Source organism: Talpa europaea (genome assembly GCF_964194135.1).
Source record: "Talpa europaea genome assembly, chromosome: 8".
Taxonomy (NCBI): domain Eukaryota; kingdom Metazoa; phylum Chordata; class Mammalia; order Eulipotyphla; family Talpidae; genus Talpa; species Talpa europaea.
Window position 1 is genome coordinate 58999002 of NC_140075.1, and position 20437 is coordinate 59019438.

The 20437-nt window shown below is 34.8% G+C and overlaps 2 protein-coding genes across 2 annotated transcripts in view; one reads left to right on the top strand and one right to left on the bottom strand.

Annotated features, from left to right (window-relative positions):
* Nucleotides 1-20437, bottom strand: part of LOC311175303 (uncharacterized protein) — a gene marked incomplete at both ends in the record, with an annotated part of 64089 nt that overhangs the window by 12062 nt on the left and 31590 nt on the right. The window lies entirely within an intron of this gene.
* LOC311175533 (olfactory receptor 4K15-like) lies at nt 12554-13528 on the top strand (the record flags this gene model as incomplete). The annotated part of the gene is made up of 1 exon (XM_084240462.1): nt 12554-13528. One exon carries the CDS (start codon nt 12554-12556, stop codon nt 13526-13528), a length of 975 nt encoding a protein of 324 aa, XP_084096588.1.

Genomic DNA, 20437 nt, shown 5'->3' on the forward strand with positions numbered 1-20437 from the left:
TGAAGAATAGCATCACATAGATTAAGAAATGAGTGTGTTATGAAGGGCAATATTAGGTTGATGTAAAGACAATATAGAGCTTAACTTTCTTATAAAACATGGCAGATTGTCAGTTACTCTTTTTGTATTGGAAACGGTGATTGACGTTAATCTATTTTCCTGATATGTTATTTGTCTCATTTATTTGAAGCACTTTGAATAATCTGAATGCTATTCTTTCATTTGGAGTTATTTTAACATTTCCCCTATTGTTTATAGCATCATTCGTTTTTTAGAAGTTTTTAAAAATTATATTAAAATTATAGTTAAAAATATGTCAGTTCCTTAACAATTTGATTTTTCTATCACTAGTTTAAAGTTTTCCAATTGGAAATACCAATGGTTTCCTTTATACATTTCAATATATTTTTCTGTTTATTCTGTATTTAAATTTTGCTATTCAGATCATATTCTAATATTTAATTCAATATGGAATTTTTGTGTATATTACATAGGTAGCTTTTAAACATTAGAAAAAGTTAATAGACACATATCACACATTGATATTTTAGATAGAAAATATTTATAAAAATCCATTCCATCTCTATATAGTGAAATATAGATTTCACTTTCTTACGTAATCAGTTATAGTGAACAGAAAAAGAAATGAGAAGGTACACAGAAAACTGGGAGGAAGGAAGAGAAAGAATTTGATGGTATTAAAGGAAACTAAACCAGTCAGATCTATATATACTCTGGAGATGATATAATCGCAGTTGAATAAATTGTAGACATAGAATTACAAAAGTGTTTAGGCATACACACACACACACACACACAAACTTATAGAAAGAAACAAAATGAGCAAAGGGAAATATGTAGAAGCTAAGATATTTGGAGGCATAACTGGAAGCACAGAGAAATGATTAGAATGATCACAGGAACATATAAAGAGAGAAAACCCAAAGTCAATCAAAGTCAATGAAAAAAACAACAGAGAATTGTTGAGGACATAGATGGCTGTAATTATATAATGCTCTGCCATTACCTCAATGCAGGGCATCAGTTTGGATTATTTTCTGTAATTACTTTGGGATTTGGATGAAATGACTGGTTTAGAAAAATTCTTCCAAAGTATGAATCCCTTGCTTTTCAAATTTCAAACCTTATTTTTTAAGGTAAGATTTTTCTTAGTTTTAACATCTCAAAGAGTTTTATGATTTACTATTGATTTATAATAAAATAACATGTTTTTTTAAAGGCATGTATTTTACTAAATTTAAAGTAGTGAAAATGTATTATTAATACTCGATAATTTCCTTTCAATTTTTTCTTGCTTGCTTTTTTTTAAAAGATTTATTTATTTCTATACAAGAACCAGGGTACAGGCCAGATGTGTGGGAGAGTGAGAGGATTCACCAGAGACAGAGTGGGGAACAGAACAGGCAGACTGAAGAAATACACTGCTGAAGGGAGCAGCAGGCAAGACAGGAGAGGTCTGCTTCACCATGTGGGAATCTCCCTGGCTGGCTGGAATCAAACCTTAGCTGCAGAGGCTGTGTACATCTTCACAGTGTGGTGCTCAACCGCCTGCGCCACCAGGGAGGCCCTCTTGCTTGCATTTTTTAACTTAAAAATAATTTATTTTTAAATGGTGCTGGAAAAACTGGGTCACTACATGCAAAAGAATGAAGCTTGACCACTACCTCACACCATGCACAAAAACCAACTCAAAATGGATTAAAGAACTAGACATAAGACCTGAAACCATAAAATACATAGAAGCAAATACAGGCGAAACACTACATGATATGCACCTTAAAGACATCTTTACAGACACATCACCCAAAGCACTGATAGTGAAGGCAAAGATCAACAGCTGGGACTACATCAAATTAAAGAGCTTCTGCACAGCAAAAGAGACAATAACCAAAACAAAGAGAAACCCCACCGACTGGGAGAACATTTTTGCACACAATACTAATGATAAAGGACTGATCACAAAAATCTACAAAGAGCTGATGAGACTCAACAAAAACAAAGAAAATAATCCAGTCAAAAAATGGGCAGAAGAGCTAAAAAGAAACTTCTCTGAAGAGGAAATGCAAATGGCCAACAGGCATATGAAAAAATGTTCAACATCACTTGTAATCAGGGAAATGCAAATCAAAACTACCATGAGATACCATCTTACACCAATAAGAATGGCACTTATTAGAAAAACTAGCAACAACAAATGTTGGGAAGGTTGTGGAGAAAAAGGAACTCTCCTGCACTGTTGGTGGGAGTGAAAACTGGTCCAACCACTATGGAGAGCTGTGTGGAGATTTCTTGACCTACTAGATATAGAGCTTCCATATGATCCAGCAATTCCACTCCAAGGTATTTACCCAAAGGACGCAGAAACATCAATTCCAAAGAGCACCTGCACTCCTATGTTCAAAGTAGCACTGTTTACAATAGCTAAGCTTTGGAAACAACCCAAATGCCCACAAATAGATGACTGGATCAAGATGTGGTACATATACACCATGAAATATTACTCAGCATTCAAAAAAGATAAACACATGCAATTTGCAGCAACATGGATGGCGCTGGAAGGGATCATGCTCAGCGAAATAAGCCAGAAAGAAAAAGAAAAATACCGGATGGTCTTACTCATAGCAGGAATCTAGAAAACTTAAATAAGGGACCAGGAAAAAGAATAACTATAAGAAAGTAAAAATCAAAATCAACAAACAACTATGAACCAAAGACACTCTATGGGTGGTGGAGGGTGGGGAGGGGAGGAATTGGGGTCAAAATAAGGGGGTTGCAATTGTATGGGGAATATAAAAATAAAATTTATAATTAAAAAAAGATTATAATATCATAAAAAAAAGAATTTTCTTAGAGAGAGCTGTAATTAGGATAAAGCATGTGCTCTCAGTCAACATTTTGTGCCTTCTTCTGGTTAGAAGACAGGACCAGTGACTCCAGGGACTGTTCAAATTACAAAATTGTTAGATTTGTCTCTGCAACTTCTTGAAGAACATTAATATCTCATTATCTTCACTGAAATCTCTCTCATTCTACAAACAGACTCTGGAAGAGTAATAGTCCTCTCTCCCCAGAACTTGGAAACCACAAATCTACAACTTCTTTCCTGGTTTATGGATTCTGAATATTTCATATAAATTAAATCATATAAGGCTCTTTAACACAGCATTGTATTTACAAGATTAATTTATTTTATAGCATTTATAAGTATGTCATTCCTCTTTATTATTGAACAACATCCTATTGTATGGATATACTACTTTTTGTTTATCCATTCTACAATTGAGAGACATTTGACTTCTGTCCATTATTGGGCTATTATATGCTAAACAAGTTTTTGTTTGAACATATGTTTTCACTTCACTAGGGTTTGACCCTTGGAATAGAATATAACAGGCTGAATAATGTTACCACAATATACCTACTTCCTAACCCCTGAATCTATAACTGTATTACCCTATATAACAAAAGAATTTGCAGTTGTTATCTAGGATGTGGAACTTGAGATGGGAAAATTTTCCTGGTAAGCCCCATCAAATCATGTATGTCCTTATGGACAACCTTTGCCAGCTGCAGTAGAATGGAGAGAAATAACACAAATGCAGCATTGCTTTCTTTGAAGACAGAGGAAGTAGTTCATTAGCCCAACATTTCTGATGGCTTCTAGAACCTAGAAAATGCAAGCTAATAGATTTTCCCCTGGAGTTTTAAGAATAGTACACAACCATGCAGACACTTTAACTTTCACCAGATAAATCCCATTTGCACTTCATACAAGCAGGCTTTAAAGACATTCAGTTGTTAAAGCCTCTGTGCTCATGGTAATTTATTGTGGCAGCAAGGTAAAACTAATAAACAATAGAATTCCACTCAACAATAAAAAAAAACCTATTGTTAAGTGCCCCAACATATAATGATTGCAAAAACTTACATAGAATACAAGGACAGACAAAAATGAGTAATTACATTTTTTAAAATTAACTTTTTAAAAAACATCATTATTCATTTTTTGTACAGTAAAGGTTTCTCCTCTCAGGAGTAATCCTCATGGTTCTCCTATTTTTTCCTTTTTTTAAAAGGTTTATTTTTATTTACTTATGCAGACATGTACTGGGGTGTAGACCAGAGGTGTGGGGAATGAGAGGATTAACCAGAGACAGAGTGGGGAGCAGAAGAGGCGGATATAGAGAAATACACTGCTGAGCACAGCAGTGAGTAGGGCAGGAGAGGTCTGCTGCACCATGTGGGTCAACTCCCTGGCAGGGGATCGAACTCATGATGTAGTGTTTAGTGATAGCTTGATAGTGCTGACTTTATCCTTTGCACCACCAGGGCAGGCTCCACTTCTCTTTTTTTTTTTTTTTTAATTTATTTATTTTCTTACACTGCTGTTTATTTTGTGTGGTTTGTATGTAATGGTTTCTAGTTCTTGTTGTTTTCCCACCGTCATGTCACCTATGATTCATCACCATACTCCCTGTGCTTTTCCTGCCCCTGTCTTGCCCCCTCTCTCTCCTCCTCCCCTGCTATATGCCTCAGATATATGGTCAGTTTGCAAGTTTTGTCTTTTTCTTAATCTTTTGTTCAGTTCTCTATATTCCACATAGAAATGAAACCATATCCAGCATTTATCATTTTCCTCCTGAGTTATTTTGCTTAGCATAATCCCTTCCAGCTACATCTTTGTAGCCACAAATGGCATGAGTTTATCTTTTTTGATTGCTGAGTAGTATTCCAATGTGTGTATATGCCACAGTATCCTGACCCATTCATCTTTTTAAGGCATTTAGGTTGTTTCCATATCTTGGCCATTTAAAAAGAGTGCTGCAATAGACATAGGAGTGCAAGTTTCCTTTCAAAATAATGTTTTTGTGTCTGTTAGGTAGATTTCTAGGAGTGGAATTGCTGGGTCATATGGTAGATCCATTTTTAGTAGTTTGAGGAACCTCTACACAGCTTTCCATAGTGGATGGACCAATTTGCCTTCCCACCAGCAATATGAGAGTTCCTTTTGTACCACATCCTCACTGGCACTTGCTGTTTCTTTTTTTTAATATGGACCATTCTCACTGATGTGAGGTGGTATCTCATTGTGGTTTTGATATGCATTTACCTGATAATTAGTGAAGTTGAACATTTTTCATATGCCTTACTTTTTATGAGTGTAGAACCTTCTTACACATAAAATTCATAACTTCAAAAATCCACTGGAGAAATACATAAGAAATTGGAAAGGGGATTCAAACATAACACAAAAGAAAGCTATCAATGCATGAGAGAAGAGAATATGAGAAAAACAAAAGAACAAATTACAAAACACCCCAAAACAGTGAAAAGGAACAAATGCTTTTCTTCTCAATAATTATTCCAAATGTTAATGAAGTGAATTCACCAATTATATGTATGGAATTCCCAAATGATTCAGAAAACGAAATCCAACATTTTATTGCTTACAGGAAACTCATCAGCCTCTACCAATTGTGACAACATGGCTAGAACTGGTAGGCATTATGCAAAGTGAAATAAAGTAGAAGAAGAAAAACAAAAACTAGATGGTTTCTCTCATATGTGGAACATAGAGGAACAAAACAAAGGGCCACACAAAACCAAATGAAAAACAAACCCTGGAAATAATGACAGTAGAAATGAGGTTACTAGAGAGAGAAGGGAAAGATAAAGAACAACGGGGGTTGGGGCCCCATAAGCAATGAATTTTTTGGTGATACGGTGTGGTAACATACATCTGAAGAGGTGAGAACCTATATACCCCTAGATCATATGGAGTGTTGTAAATGAAGTTACCATAAAAAAAAAATCAACAAAAGACACAAACATTCAAATTCAAACTAAAGTGACAGAAAATAAATCAGTGATTGCCAAGGATGGGAATGGAGGGACACCATAGCATTATGATAAATCTTTAGAAGATGATTTATGTCTTGTTTGTGATGTTTTCTTGTTAGTTTAACATTGTTTGCTGATATACTTGTTTTCTATGTCATCCATTAAAATTTTTGGTCTGTGACAGAGATTCACAAATTCTGGCTGATAATCTGAAATTTACAATTCACAGCTAAGAACAAATTTTCCCACTTTTTTTAGGGATGTTAAAAAAATCAAAACAGAAATAATATGTACCAGAGACCATATATGCCTTATAAAGTCTAAATAATTATTATCTGACATGAAAAAAAAAATTTGCCAGTTCTTGTTCTGTGTATCAGGGATCTATTCTGCTTCACATATTTCTTGGTAGACTCAAAAATAGTGCTTGACATACAATGGATGCTTGATGAAATTTTAATGTATCTGTGTATGTATGTATATATGAATTAACACATAATGATTGAAAGTGAGACAAGAGAAACCTTATTTCAAAACTGTATTGTTTAAAATATAAAAGGCAAAATACTTAGAACAAAATATTTAGAAATTAACTAAGGGAATAAAGGATATGTACACTGAAACTATAAAGCACTGATAATAGAAATTAAAGTAGTACAAATAAATGGAAAGATATCTCATGTAAATGAATTGGTACAATTAATATTATAAAAATTTTATACTACACAAAGCAATCTATAGATTCAATGCAATCCCTTTCAAAATCCAAATCACATTTTATATAAATAGAAAATTATCCTAAAATTTATATGCAACTAAAAAATATTCCAATATCCCAAACAATTTTCAACAAGAATAATTAAGCTGGGCCACCACCCTTCCTGATTTCAAAATACAGTGCAAACCTGCAGTTACCAAAACAGTATGAACTTTCTATCATAACAGACATATGGATCAATAATGGAATAGAGAACCTAGAAATAAACTCATGCATACATTGAACTAATCTTCGACAAGTGTACTAAGAATACACAATGGGAAAATGTAATTACTCCCAATGCAGGGTGACTTAACAGATCTTTAAAGAGTGATTGTTCACTTTTCCAAAGAGATCTGTTCCCCAACATCAGGGTATAAGTCTTTATTTGTCTTGTCTTAGAATACTGCAGTTGTATGTTTAATGGAGAGAGTAGCAGAGCTCTCATTTCATTAGGATAGAAACTAAGGGGCTAAGCACCTTTTAGTGCAGAAACTACATTAAAATGCACCATGTAAAGAGTATATTAAAAATGCATTGACTATGAAAGGTGAGTGAAAGTTTAGAAGATTTAAAGAATAAAAGACGGAAATCATTACTAGAATGTAAGTATTTTAAATATATTTTGAACATTTGCTTAGAATAGAGAAGTTATGAGTAAGCTGTTTCCTAGATGCAAACTTGACAGCTAGAATTCAGCAAAAGGGTCATTATTGTCTCAGTCAAATTGAAAACACCATATGAAGAAAATTCCTATTCTTCTCCTCTCTGTCTGTATGACATGACTTCCCACTGCATTGCTTATTAGGAATAGGATCTGATAGGAATAGAATAAGAACCTGATGAACAGAAGGAAGTATGTTTCAACTATTACCTGTCCCTTCTCTGCCCTTACATGCTTTCTATTTATAGGATATTTAGATACTTAATAAATCCATAGTTATCGACTATCAAAATTTGGCTAGAATAAAGAAAGGAATTTACTGTGCAATGCAGAGTAATGATGAATTAGGTGTCCTTTATTGCTTTATGCATATGTTCTTAGGGGAAAGCAAATTTTACAAGATAAATTATGGACAAGAATGATTATACATATTTACATTTCCAGAGTTTAATTGTTACATTTTAGAGATAGATATTAATATAAGATGTGTTTTCTAAGTATCAAACTTCATCTTAACTCAGGAGGTAAAGAAATCACTGATATATTTTGTGATCTGAAAGATGCTACGTCTGAAGTATAGTGGCAATGAGAAAGTGGCATATAATTCATTAGTGAAGAAGCTGCTTGACATTCTAAGAATAGCCCAAGAAATTCTACTGACTTTTCCAAGCTCTACATATTCCATTATATAACTACCTCTGCATTTCAAAATTTAGAAGTGAAAATAGTACTGGAGATTACCTAGTCCTATTTTGTAAGCTAATTAGCGAAAGGCAAATATTCAACTTGACTAACAAAAGTAGAAGACCACTATTCTACTTTACTACTGTTCAAATTCACAATTTTATTTCTAATTATGAAGAAGAAATGAAATTTTAGGGGGGAGAGGGAGGGGCAGGAAAAGAAAGGACTAGAGTCAAAATAAGGGGGGGTGCAATTGTATGGGGAATATAACCAAAATGAAAATGCGTACATTGTGTAAAGATGAAAAAAGATGTAAGAATTATATAAAATAAAATATTTAAATTAAAAAATTAAATTAAAAAAAAGAAATGGAATTTTATATTGGCCTAGCCTGTAACATTTGTGTTACTAGTTAGTGGGGAAGCTAGTGTAGAGAAGTTATTCTAAAGATGAGATAGTCTGTTTTTTTAATTTTTAGTTCATTTGGAGGTGGGGGAAACCTGCATAATAGAATAATGAATGATAACTCCACTTTATCTACTTGAAATTAAACATCAGACTTTCTCTCTCACTCTCACTGTCCCTCCATATCAGTCCCTATTCAGACCTGTGCACAAGTATATCATCACTTACATTCATCACTACAATCTACTGATGGCAAATCCCCAATTAGTTTCCAATTACTGGCAAAGATTTCCTTTTATCTGTATACTGAGACCAATGATGCTTCAGAGAGTGTAAAGGGTTAGACTGAAGCCTGGGAAAACTTGGGTTCTCATCCTTTGCCCTTTAGCCAGTGGTTCCTGCAAAATTTTGCTCCACTTGGCAAGTGTAGATATTCCAAGGCATGGGAGAAGGAGCCAGCTGTGCTTTCCTAGGCTCTTGATTCAGTTAGCAGAGAGAGCAAACAAGCAACATCCTTTACTTTCTTTAATCATTGCAGGTTCTGTACCTATTATGTCCATTAACAATTAGAAAATAACTGCAGAAGTGATTGATCCCTGATTTCCTTTGACAAAACTGGGGTGATTGTATATACTATTTACATCAGTGTAACCTGTTGCTTTATTTTTTATGTGCAGATTATTTGTTCTTATGGAATCATTTTAAAAGTCAGGTAACCATAGGATTTTATAGTTTAGGAAGAATTTTAACTTCTTTCTCATTTTAAAAAAGAATTGAGTACCTGAGAGAGTATGCAGTTTGCCTAAAATTTGGTAAGATATTTAATAGAAGTAGAAAAAAAGGTTTTCTATATCACAATATTCTGGCTATAGTATATGTATGTGTGGACTTCAGTCCTTGATTTATACTTCAAGATATTTTAAACCTTTTAATTTAGAATGATCTGTTTATTCAAGACAGGTGATATTAATTATATATGAAATAGAAATAATGATAACTAGTGTATGTGGTTATTGGATATAAAATAACTAATGAAAGAAAGAACTTGCTGCTGTGCACCTAGTTAAAGAAAAAGCAAAATGCAATGTGATGCCTGTCTTTGAGAATTTTATCACTAACATGGTAAAATCCATTATATTATTACAGGATAAAGTACCTCACTCAATTATATGATTATTATGGGTAACACTCCCTTGAGAAGAAGAGAGTTAATCTACCTGTTAAAATTAAAGGAAAGTACTTTAAGAAAAGGGAATAGTGCAAATTTTTCTATATGTTATTTTGAGAAAATGACTAAATTTCCTAACATTTCAGGAACTGTACAGAAACTAAATTATATGGCAATGACTGCAATTGGTTTTTGGTTTCAAAAAATATTTTGGAGTGCTTTTGATTGATATTATTGACTAAAAATTTCTCTTATTAGACAAAGAAGGTGTCTATGAAGAAGTAACAGCTAACAGTTCTGAATTCCCCCTTAAAATAAGTATTGTAACTGTTTGATAGATTTCATTCATTTTTCTGGAGATTAAGTTTGGAGGTACACTTTTCTAGGACATTTGACTGAAACATAGATCAAGAATCAATTCTCTTTACCTTTAGTAAAGTATTAATGATTTTAATTTAGAGGTCTCAGCAAGTTATTATGATTGCTTACATATTTCTTCCTTTATTGCTAACATATGCAGAAACAATATTGCAAAAATAAGGCTACACTATACCATTTACAAATTTATTTCCAGCAGTTCTTTGCCTCTTTGGTTTTATCAACTTCTTTCCCTCTTTCAGATTCCTCAAGTGCTCCCCCACTAGCAAGAGCTTCCATTAGGACACTGCAGCCAGCGCTGTCCATTTCCTTGAAGTCCAACCCCAGGTACAGACATCCTCTGCTTATTTCTTTCTTTAAGGTAAATCTGGCTTATGACTCATCTCCTCAGGGCCAGATCAGTGTTTTTCATGGCAGCTTGTATCTGAAAATCAAGCCATGTCTGGTTGTGGATGCCTGTAGACTAAAGGTTATATCCAAACTCTTCATTTTTATCTCAGTTCAGTGGCTCTTTCTAAGGCTCATGCACCAGTCCATGGCAACTGTGAGGGACAGGGAGAAGTTGGTGGAAGGAGCAGCCAGTGAAAGAGAATTTCTGCAGGTTTTAACTGAACTGTTAAAGTATGGTGGCATCTGCAAATTATTCTCATACCTACCTTATTTTACCAACCAGACATAGTTTTCAGAGATAAAAATATTGGGAAAAGACATTTTAAAAACAATACATAGGAATAAAAGAGACCTGTAAGTTACTTAGCAAAATTTTCTATGATTGCATGAATTCACACTAAAATATTACACACACACACACAAAAATGAAGTATTTCATAACCTATATAAAAAACACTTTTGCTGTCTCTTTAAGGGTAATATAATCCTCATCATTTTATATATGAGAACAAGGAACCTTGAAGAGCTAAATGGTTTGCTCAGTGCCATATAGTTGCTTAATAACATAGCTGTGGTTTTAATCTAAAATATTTTCCAATAGATTTGCTTCTATTGTATGATTTTATTGGGTATAAAAATATTTTTATGAAGTAGTAAAACTAGTTTTGTTTCATCTAGAATGTACTGGAGAGTGAAGGGAAAAAAGAGCCCGTCATCTTCTCTAAAAGAAAAAGACATAATGATAGTAAAATATTTAGTGGGGAAAGGTATAAACCTAACAGCTCTTTCAGCTGTGCCTAGCACAGTGCTATAAGCATTTAAATTCTTATATAGTGAATTAACCAAAAATAATGAATTTATATTGCAGAGAAGCTTAAAACTTTGGTTGATAAACTTCTTCATGTTACATTCTTAAAAATAGACGTATTGATTTAAGAGATCTCCTCGAGGTCACTGAACTCTGTGATGCACAGGGAATAAATACATCTATATGTTTATCCTTTACTATTATGCTTTCTTTGGAGCAAAGATGAGAGCTAAACTTTCATCCTATTATACTCATAAACTTTATTATAAGGGGAAAAATGCAAAGGTGGAAATAAATACTCATTTATTAAGTAAATATCATTTGTGATAGAAAATGTATAATTGGGCCTCTCCAGTGGCACAAAGGTTGAAGCTGCCCTCAGCCTCTGCAGCACCAGTTCGATCCCTGGCTGCCGCGTCTGCTGCTCCCCTCAGCAGTGTATTTCGTCAGTCTGTCTGTTCTGCTCCCCGCTCTGGCTCTGGTGAATTCTCTCACTCTCCCACGTTTCTGACTGTACCCAGTGCTTGTATAAATAAATAAATAAATCTTTTTTAAAGAAATGTATAACTATCTTTCCATTAGTGCTGAATTGTGGAAAAAGCTAATTTTTAAAGAAGCCAATGCTAGAAATGTTGTTAATAGAAGTGAAATGAGAGTTTAAATGTTACAGCAGAGAGTCATTAGAGCCCATGAAGAGAAAGGAAAAGGATCCCTTCTTAAGACACCCTAACATCTGCATAAAGAAACAACATTCCTGGCATGCCAAAGCCTCTCCAATGTCCTCCTGTTCTTTTTCTCCCTCCAGGGATAACCACTCTCCTCACTTCTAATACTATATATTAATATATCCGGCTTTAAATTTCATTTAAATGGAATTACACAGTATGTGCCCAACGTGTTTTACATGTTGATTTTGTGAATGCCTATTTCCTTTGAGAAGCAGGTCACACCTTTCCCTCTTAGTAAGATTTCTCATTAGTAAGAAAGCTTATTTTATTTAGTGAAGAAAAAAATGACGGATTTTGTCTCTGTAGATTGTTAGATTTCAGACATGTCAAAACAACTTTTTAAATAGTTGCTTTAATATTTATTTCTAACTTTAATTTTTTAATCAGCTTATTTCATTTCTTAAATTCATGTAACTAAAAAAATCCGTTGGTTAAAATTGTTTCCACCTGTCTTCCACCTCCATTATGCCCTTTTTCTAGAAAAGTGTTGGTTCAGTGTCCTGTTCTGGTTCTCTTTCTTTCATTTTGCTTGCTAGAGTGCTGTCTCTATTTAGGCATGCTTGAAAATCCAAAATTCATATTTGAATTAAAACTAAAATTCTTAAAACTGAGGCAGAATTGAGACATCAAATCCATGCTCAGTTCATGCATATTGATCTTAGTTTTTCCTCTAACTCAGGTAACTGAAGATAAATTCCTTCCAAAGTCAATGAGTGATACAAACTATTCTCGGGTGACAGAATTTGTGTTGCTGGGATTCTCCAGCTCCAAGGACCTGCAGCCCATACTGTTTGTTATATTTTCACTACTCTACCTGGCAATACTGCTGGGCAACTTTCTCATCATCCTCACCGTGACTTCAGATTCACGCCTGCACACTCCCATGTACTTCCTGCTAGCCAACCTCTCTTTTATAGACATATGTGTTGCCACCTTTGCTACCCCCAAAATGCTTGCAGATTTACTGGCGGAACACAAGACTATTTCTTTTAATGCCTGCATGACTCAGATTTTCTGTGTTCATTTATTTGCTGGTGGTGAAATGGTGCTCCTTGTGTCCATGGCTTATGACCGCTATGTGGCTATATGCAAACCTCTCCACTACATGACAATCATGAGCCGCCGTGTGTGTATTATTCTTGTCCTCATCCCATGGTTTGTTGGTCTCATCCATACTACCAGCCAGTTGGCATTTACTGTTAATTTGCCTTTTTGTGGCCCTAATGAAGTCGATAGCTTTTTCTGTGACCTCCCTCTAGTGACCAAGCTGGCCTGCATAGACACTTATGTTATCAGCCTACTAATCGTTGCAGATAGTGGCTTCCTCTCTATGAGTACCTTCCTTTTCTTGGTTGTCTCCTACACTGTGATACTTATCACAGTTAGGAATCGCTCCTCGGCTAGCATGGCAAAGGCTCGCTCCACCCTGACTGCCCACATAACTGTGGTCATACTCTTCTTTGGACCGTGCATCTTCATCTATGTGTGGCCCTTCAGTGGCTATTCAGTTGACAAAGTCCTTGCTGTGTTCTACACCATCTTTACTCCCATTTTAAACCCTGCCATCTATACTCTTAGGAACAAAGAAATGAAGTCAGCTATGTCAAAACTGAAGAGCCGGTATTTGAAGCCTGGCCGGGTTTCTGCAGTCATAAGAAATGTTCTTTTTCTAGAAACAAAATAAACTTACAGAATTGTCATCAATGTAGCCTTGCTGTTGTACAATTACCAATGGAATCATTGTGATGTGAAAGCAAATCATTTTAACCCATGGGAAGTGTTGATCGAGTAACCGGAATTAAAGAGTAACAGTGATAATAAAATGTCATAGAGTGAATCATAACTGATTTTAATAATCATTTCCTCCATTGTGTGTATTTTTCTCTTTCTGTTTCTATATTCTACTTTTAATTTTTCTTGAAAACTTTTTAAGATAGGCTTTGAAGACATTGAGAAGTGGCATTTACTTCTAAATGTCAAATAAGTTGTCCTCTCTCTCAAAAGCCCTAGTCAAATGCCAGTTTTTCAGTAATAATAGTATCTCTGTACCATTGAGATAAGAGATCTATTTACATTTATCATATACAATATATGATATACACAGGTAAGAATGCATTTCCTATTGTACTCTACAGCACATGCAGATAATACTATGATTGATGTTAATGGTATAACAAAATGTAAAATGTCATGACTACCCAGGAAAAGGCGTCATATTCAACACAAATCCTTCTTTATATAACTGCTTAATATATGTTATTCCAGGAAAATAGCTCACTGAAAGCCTGTTTACAGAGCGTTATATATTTGTCATGTTAATTTCTGCTTAATACTGATTAAATAATCTGGAGAGTTTCAGAGATGAGTCAAGAGCTTGAATTTAGTACAGAATATTCTCTTTTATCGTAGGTCTTCATAATTCCTGTGTTCTCACATCGGGTAGTTTTTCAGATCAATACCTAATAGATATGATCAAACTTTGGTATGGAATCTTAGTTAAATTTTTATTTTATGTTCCCTAGTGCAGGTTGAGAAAATAACGGAATATAATTTTAAGACCTTGGGAATAGTCATGAACTTTTCCCTCTGTGACCATTTATGAGACCACAATTCTGTAGGATTTTGCATATGTTATTTTAAACTCTTCCTCTGTAATAGACTTCAAGATTTTTCCTAGACTTTTTTACTGTTCTGGCTTCAAATATGTTATAACTTACTGATTTTTAGACTCCATTTTTTGGAGTCTTCAGAAAGGATTCTATAATTGCTATTCTGAAAGAGAAATAAAATCTACCAAAGGGTACCAATTTGCTATGACATAACAAACTGACAATAAAGATAATTGTATGAGCATTTAAGTATATTTATGTCCTCAAACTTTTTACAATAATACAAAACCTCCAGAATTTTTACATTCTTTTTGCACACTTTTATGTATAATATCATTGCTCTGAAATTGGGCTGCTTACAATAAGTAGTGTCAACTGTACATAGTATGGTTGTAAAATTTCTAATAGTACAAATTTTAAGCTTTAAAAGTAAGAGATTTGTTCTGCTCATTTCATATATGATAAGAATAAGGTTAAGAAGGGATAAGGCTATTAAGCTAATTTATAGAGTTAGGGAGTGGCAGAGCAGATTTCATGTCCAAGTTTGTGTTGTTTTACTTTTGCCCCATGGTATTGCTTTGAATGTGCTCCTGCCTTGAGTAGGCTGCAATTTGTGCAGTAAATGTGTTTCTCTACTTTCCTTCTTACACCTCCTTCCTACAAATCATATGGAAAAATCTTAGAAGATGAAGATTTAGAATTGAGAGAGTTCTTGAGTTCCTTGCAAAGTCAAACATACAGCAAGCACAGAGGCCAACAGATCCAAGTATTACTGTAGGCTCAAATGGTAAAGAAGTAAAAAAATAAAAATAAAATCACAGTAATGTGAGAAGATACAAGACAAACCAGGTATTAAGCACATGCAAAACAAAAGAGGAAGAACTTCATTACTGTTGTGAATACTAGAAAAATTGTTAACCCCAGAATTTTTATGTTTCTACAAGCCTGATTTTATTTTGATGATGCCAGTGATCACAAGAACCGTTATACAGAGCCAAACATGTGTCAGGCCCTCTCTCAATCCTGTTCTATATCCTTTCTGTACATTAACTCTGAATCCTCTCAAAAGGAAGCAGGTGAGATCATCTCCATTATACACAGAAAGAAATTGAATCTAGAGAGATGAACCAATTTGCCAAAGGCCAGGCAACTAGTGAAGGCAGAGGCAGACTCTGAGTTCACAATCTGGCTGCCACGGGTGTGCTCTGAACCATAGTCCTGTCTGCCTCTACATTTTGTAGCATGAAGACAGGAAAACAAGAAAAGCTTTCAGTGTAGTCCTCAGTTGTTCTTTTGTGGAAAGAACATTTTATCAAAAGAAGGGCAATGGGGAGAATATACAGCCAAGTTTTTTTTTTTTTCTTAACCACTGCACTTTATAATCACTGCACTTGTCCAATGTCGGTTTTCCCCCAGAAGGGGACTCCATCATGCCTTTGAAATTGTGTACTTAATCAACATTTTCAACATTTACCTTTTTAGATTAAATAAATATTACATTATGTCATGCTCTATCATGTGACATCATATTTTGCCTTATTATATTATTATTATCATATTATATTACATTATACCATCTCAGAAGGCATAAGACCCATAAGCCATCCTGAGAAAAAAGAAAGGGCAAAACAAATGTTGATGGACAGCTTAGGTAGAGAAGTGTGAAAAGAAAGAAGAAAATTATGTAAATGTGGACCCAGAGTCTTTGCACCTGGAGGACAGAAAGTGACAAGGGTGTCTGTTGTTTAAGAGTCAGCTTTGTTTTCCTTTCAGGTAAACATTGATAACATTATAAAACGTATCAATAAAGCATAGTGAAGTCAGTTCATTCTGGTGGATGGTATGATTGCAGTAAATTGCTATTTCTAAGTTCCAAACTGACAGGATTTAGGTAAAAAATGTATTACCTCTGGAATTTATGTCTATCTTTTTTACATCTACTACCTATCTTTTATATTCTGTAACTATTTAGAGTAACTTTTAAAATAAAGTTCTTAACTCCAAGGAGTTGAGGGAAAAAAGTAATATGTCATGTTTAAGAATTTGGCTTGGGATTTAGTTTCTAGTTGCAATCCCTATTCAAATGCATACAGATTATATTGCTTTGAGATTACTAGCCCTCTCTAATTCCAATGAAACTACAACTGGTTGAGAAGATTCTATGAAGTGGAGAGGATCAAGTAATGGGCATGTTTCTGGCTCAGAGTTGCTGCCTAAAAATGTCAGCGGTATTACTGTTCCAAATGCTATGCACACTCAATCCATTTTCCTTAAAAAAAATTCCTTGTTGAGAAATGAGTGGTATACAAAGGTTATGCAAATTTAATGTGTGTGACTTAATATTGAGAGATAAGTTTGCATCCATGAAACCATCACCCCTTTACCCAAGGAATATCCTCCTGGTGAAGTTGTTGAATGAATAGGGACCAGCTGCTTTCATTCTTTCCTCTCACATACTAACAAACATTATTTGGTGCCACATAACCATCATCAAAACTGCTACTATTTTAACATTTTAACCACCAATATGTCACAAATTCAAAAAAGTCCTATGACCATACTAATATTAAAAATAATTATTAATGATCCACTTCATTAAATACAGTTTTTACACAGCTTTATTAGAAGATATAAAAATTACTATGTAGAAATAGAAGCAAAGATATACAAAGCAAAGAAAGAGAAGCAAAATACCTCACTGTTGCAAATATTTGAAAAAATTACCAATAGTTTAAAAGCACTAAGCCTATTTCTACATACCTCTTGTTTTCTGTAAAGCACATTTAAAGAAATTTATTAGTATATTATTACATTTAAATTATTATACTTAAAATAATTCTCTTATTCCATCCTTTCTTTTATCCATATTCCATACTTTGCCTATTTTTCTGACTTTTTTTTTAACATGTTACTGCTCATTCTTTACTCCTACTCTGAATCAGTGCTTCCAATGTTTGAGAGAAGTTACTTAATAAGTTATATGAATAATTTACTTTAAAATGATTAGATCATATTTGACAATCTCAAGAAAGTAAATAATTTCTTCTTTAAAATGTGAAGTATGAGGGCCTCCCCGGTGGCGCAGCGGTTGAGCGCTGGGTTGCGAAGCTGCCCGCGGCCTCTGCGGCGCCAGTTCAATCCCCGGCTGCTCCCAGGCCACCGGAGGAGGGTCCCACATGGTGCGCAGACCCCTCCTGCCGCCCGCTGCTCCCCTCAGCAGTGTACTTCGGTCCTTCTGCCTGCTCTGCTCCCCGCTCTGGCTCTGGTGAATTCTCTCGCCCTCCCGCGCTTCTGACTGTACCCAGTGCATGTAAAAACGAACAAGCAAAACAAACAAATAAATAAATAAATAAATAACATGCCTCTACAAAAAAAAAAAATAAAATAAATAAAAAAAAATAATAAAAGGCTCTATTAAAATGTGAAGTATGAGACAGCTAATTCAAGAATGCCAATACTACACAACAAGAAATAGATTATTTTGCAGTGATTCATATGACCTTATAAATTTTTTGCACTTGAATAAGTCAAAAAGAGTTTGGGAACTTTTACTTCACAGTAGATATTTGGAACTTACATATGATTCCTGTCTTAACAAATTCCTATTACAATAATCAAATTAATTCAAAAATTGCAAAAGTCATCTATGTTAAATAATAATATAGATGCCCACAAAAGTAATTTTGTGGCTTTGGATTAAGCGATGGTTTCTTATACATGACATCAAAAGTGCAAGAAACACAAAAGGAGGATAAATTGTGTTTCATCAAAATTCGAAACTTTAAAGACACATTCAAGAAAATAAAAAAAAATAAAGTTTGGGAGAAAATATTTACAAATTATATCTGAAAGAACATATCTAAAATATATTAATATCTCTTACAACACAACATTTAAAGTATAAAAATTCGAAGTTAAAAATGGTACAAGGATTTGAATATATATTTTTTCAAAGATATATGAACAGCCAATAAATACATGAAAAGATCAACATCACTAGTCATCAAGAAGGAACACATCAGTAAAATATCACTTCTCACTCACTAAGATAGCTAAAGTCAAAATGCAGAAAATAACAAGTATTGGTGAAAATACACAGAAAACTGAAGTCCTCATTACTTACAAGGTAAGTACTTACTTACTTACAAAATGCATTTGAACTAGCATTTTGACTTGAGAGATATACTGTAGGAAGTAAAAACATGGTCACACTAAAACGTGTTCATAGAAGCATTACTCATGAAGAGCACCAAATGGAAACAACTTGAATGTCTATCAATATTGAGAAGATAAACAAAATAAAAATATATCAATACAGGGGCCTCCCCGGTGGTGCAGTGGGTTGAGCACAGCGCTGTGAAGCTGTCTGCAGCCTTTGCTGCGTAGGTTTGATTCCCGGCCGGCCAGGGCCAGGGAGATTCCCACATGGCGCAACAGACCTCTCCTGTCTCACCCGCTGCTCCCCTCAGCAGTGCTTTTGGTCTGTCTGCCTGTTCTACTCCCCACTCTGTCTCTGGTGAATCCTCTCACCCTCCTGTGCCTCTGGCCTGTACCCCAGCTATTATACAAATAAAAAATAAATCTTTACAAAAAAATATCAATACAATGGAATTTTATAGTCCTAAAAAGGATAGAGACTATAATTTCTCTAATAATAAAAAAATGAAGAGATGTAAACATTTTACTGTTTTGTTTAAACATTTTAATGTTTAAACAAAGTCAGTGCTTTGAGCAGACATAAGTATGTTCTTCATCTAGTAGTTTAATAAGCAGTTTATTAACATTCAATATTTATTCCCCCTACGAAACGAAAGTATTCTGATTCAGTTAATTCAATTAAATATCTGCCTTTGAATTATTTATTTCAATTACATTATTTTAGTCATGAACACAAGTTCTTCAAGGATTTCTTCAATGCTTCTGACTAAATCTCACAGTGTTGAATAATTTCCTCAGAGCCTCCTTCATCGCCTTATTCCGGAGACTGTAGATCAAGGGGTTGAAAAGAGGAGTTAATACAGAATAGAACAAAGTCACATATTTCTGGATCCCTGCTGGGTTGTCTGCTGTTGGGCTCACATACATCACCATGATGGAGCCAAAGAACAGGGACATCACAGCCAGATGGGAGCCACATGTGGAAAAGGCCTTGTGCTGGCCTTCTGCTGAAGGGACCCTCAGCACAGCTCTAATCACCAAGATGTCGGAGCTGGTAATAAAGAGGAAGGTGGAGAAGATGAGGACTGGATTAAAGATGGCACAGGTGATCTCAGTGCCAGGAGCTGGCATGCAGGACAGAGTCCTGGGTCACATAGGAAGTGATCAATGGTATTGGGGACAAAAAAAGGCAGCTGGGAGACAAGATAAACTGGGAAGAGAAAACAAGAGAAGCCACACACCCAGCAGCCAGCTCCCATTCTGATGCAGTGCTGAACTGTCATGATGGTGGGGTAGTGCAGGGGCCTGCAGATGGCCAGGTACCTGTCAAAGGCCATGGCAGACAAGAATAAGGTCTTGGTGCTGCCCATGGAGAAGAAGAATTAGAACAGGAGGAGGAGGCTAGAGAAGGAGATGGTATTGGACTTGGAGAGAAAGTTGCCCAACACATAGGGACAGTAGAAATGACATATCAGATCTCAGGAATGAAATTTCAAAAACCCAAATGTAATTGATTTCCATGCAGTATTGTGAAAAATCATGAACTAACATGAATTTTAGGAGCAAGAACATTATAGGATTAGGAAATTACTTATGAATACTCTGGATTTGCCCTCTGCAGCTCTCGGTCATATAAATAGAAAAAGCAACACATAATTTAACAATTAGAAAGAGACTCATAGTCTCATGATCTAGATAGAATCAAATGAACAATAAAATAGGAGCCCTATTACTCTCATGACAACCATCTTTGCAGAGTGACTCTCTAGAGAAGGAATTTGTAATTGTGGTTTAATCTGATGTCCTATCTGTTCTTTACACAGCAT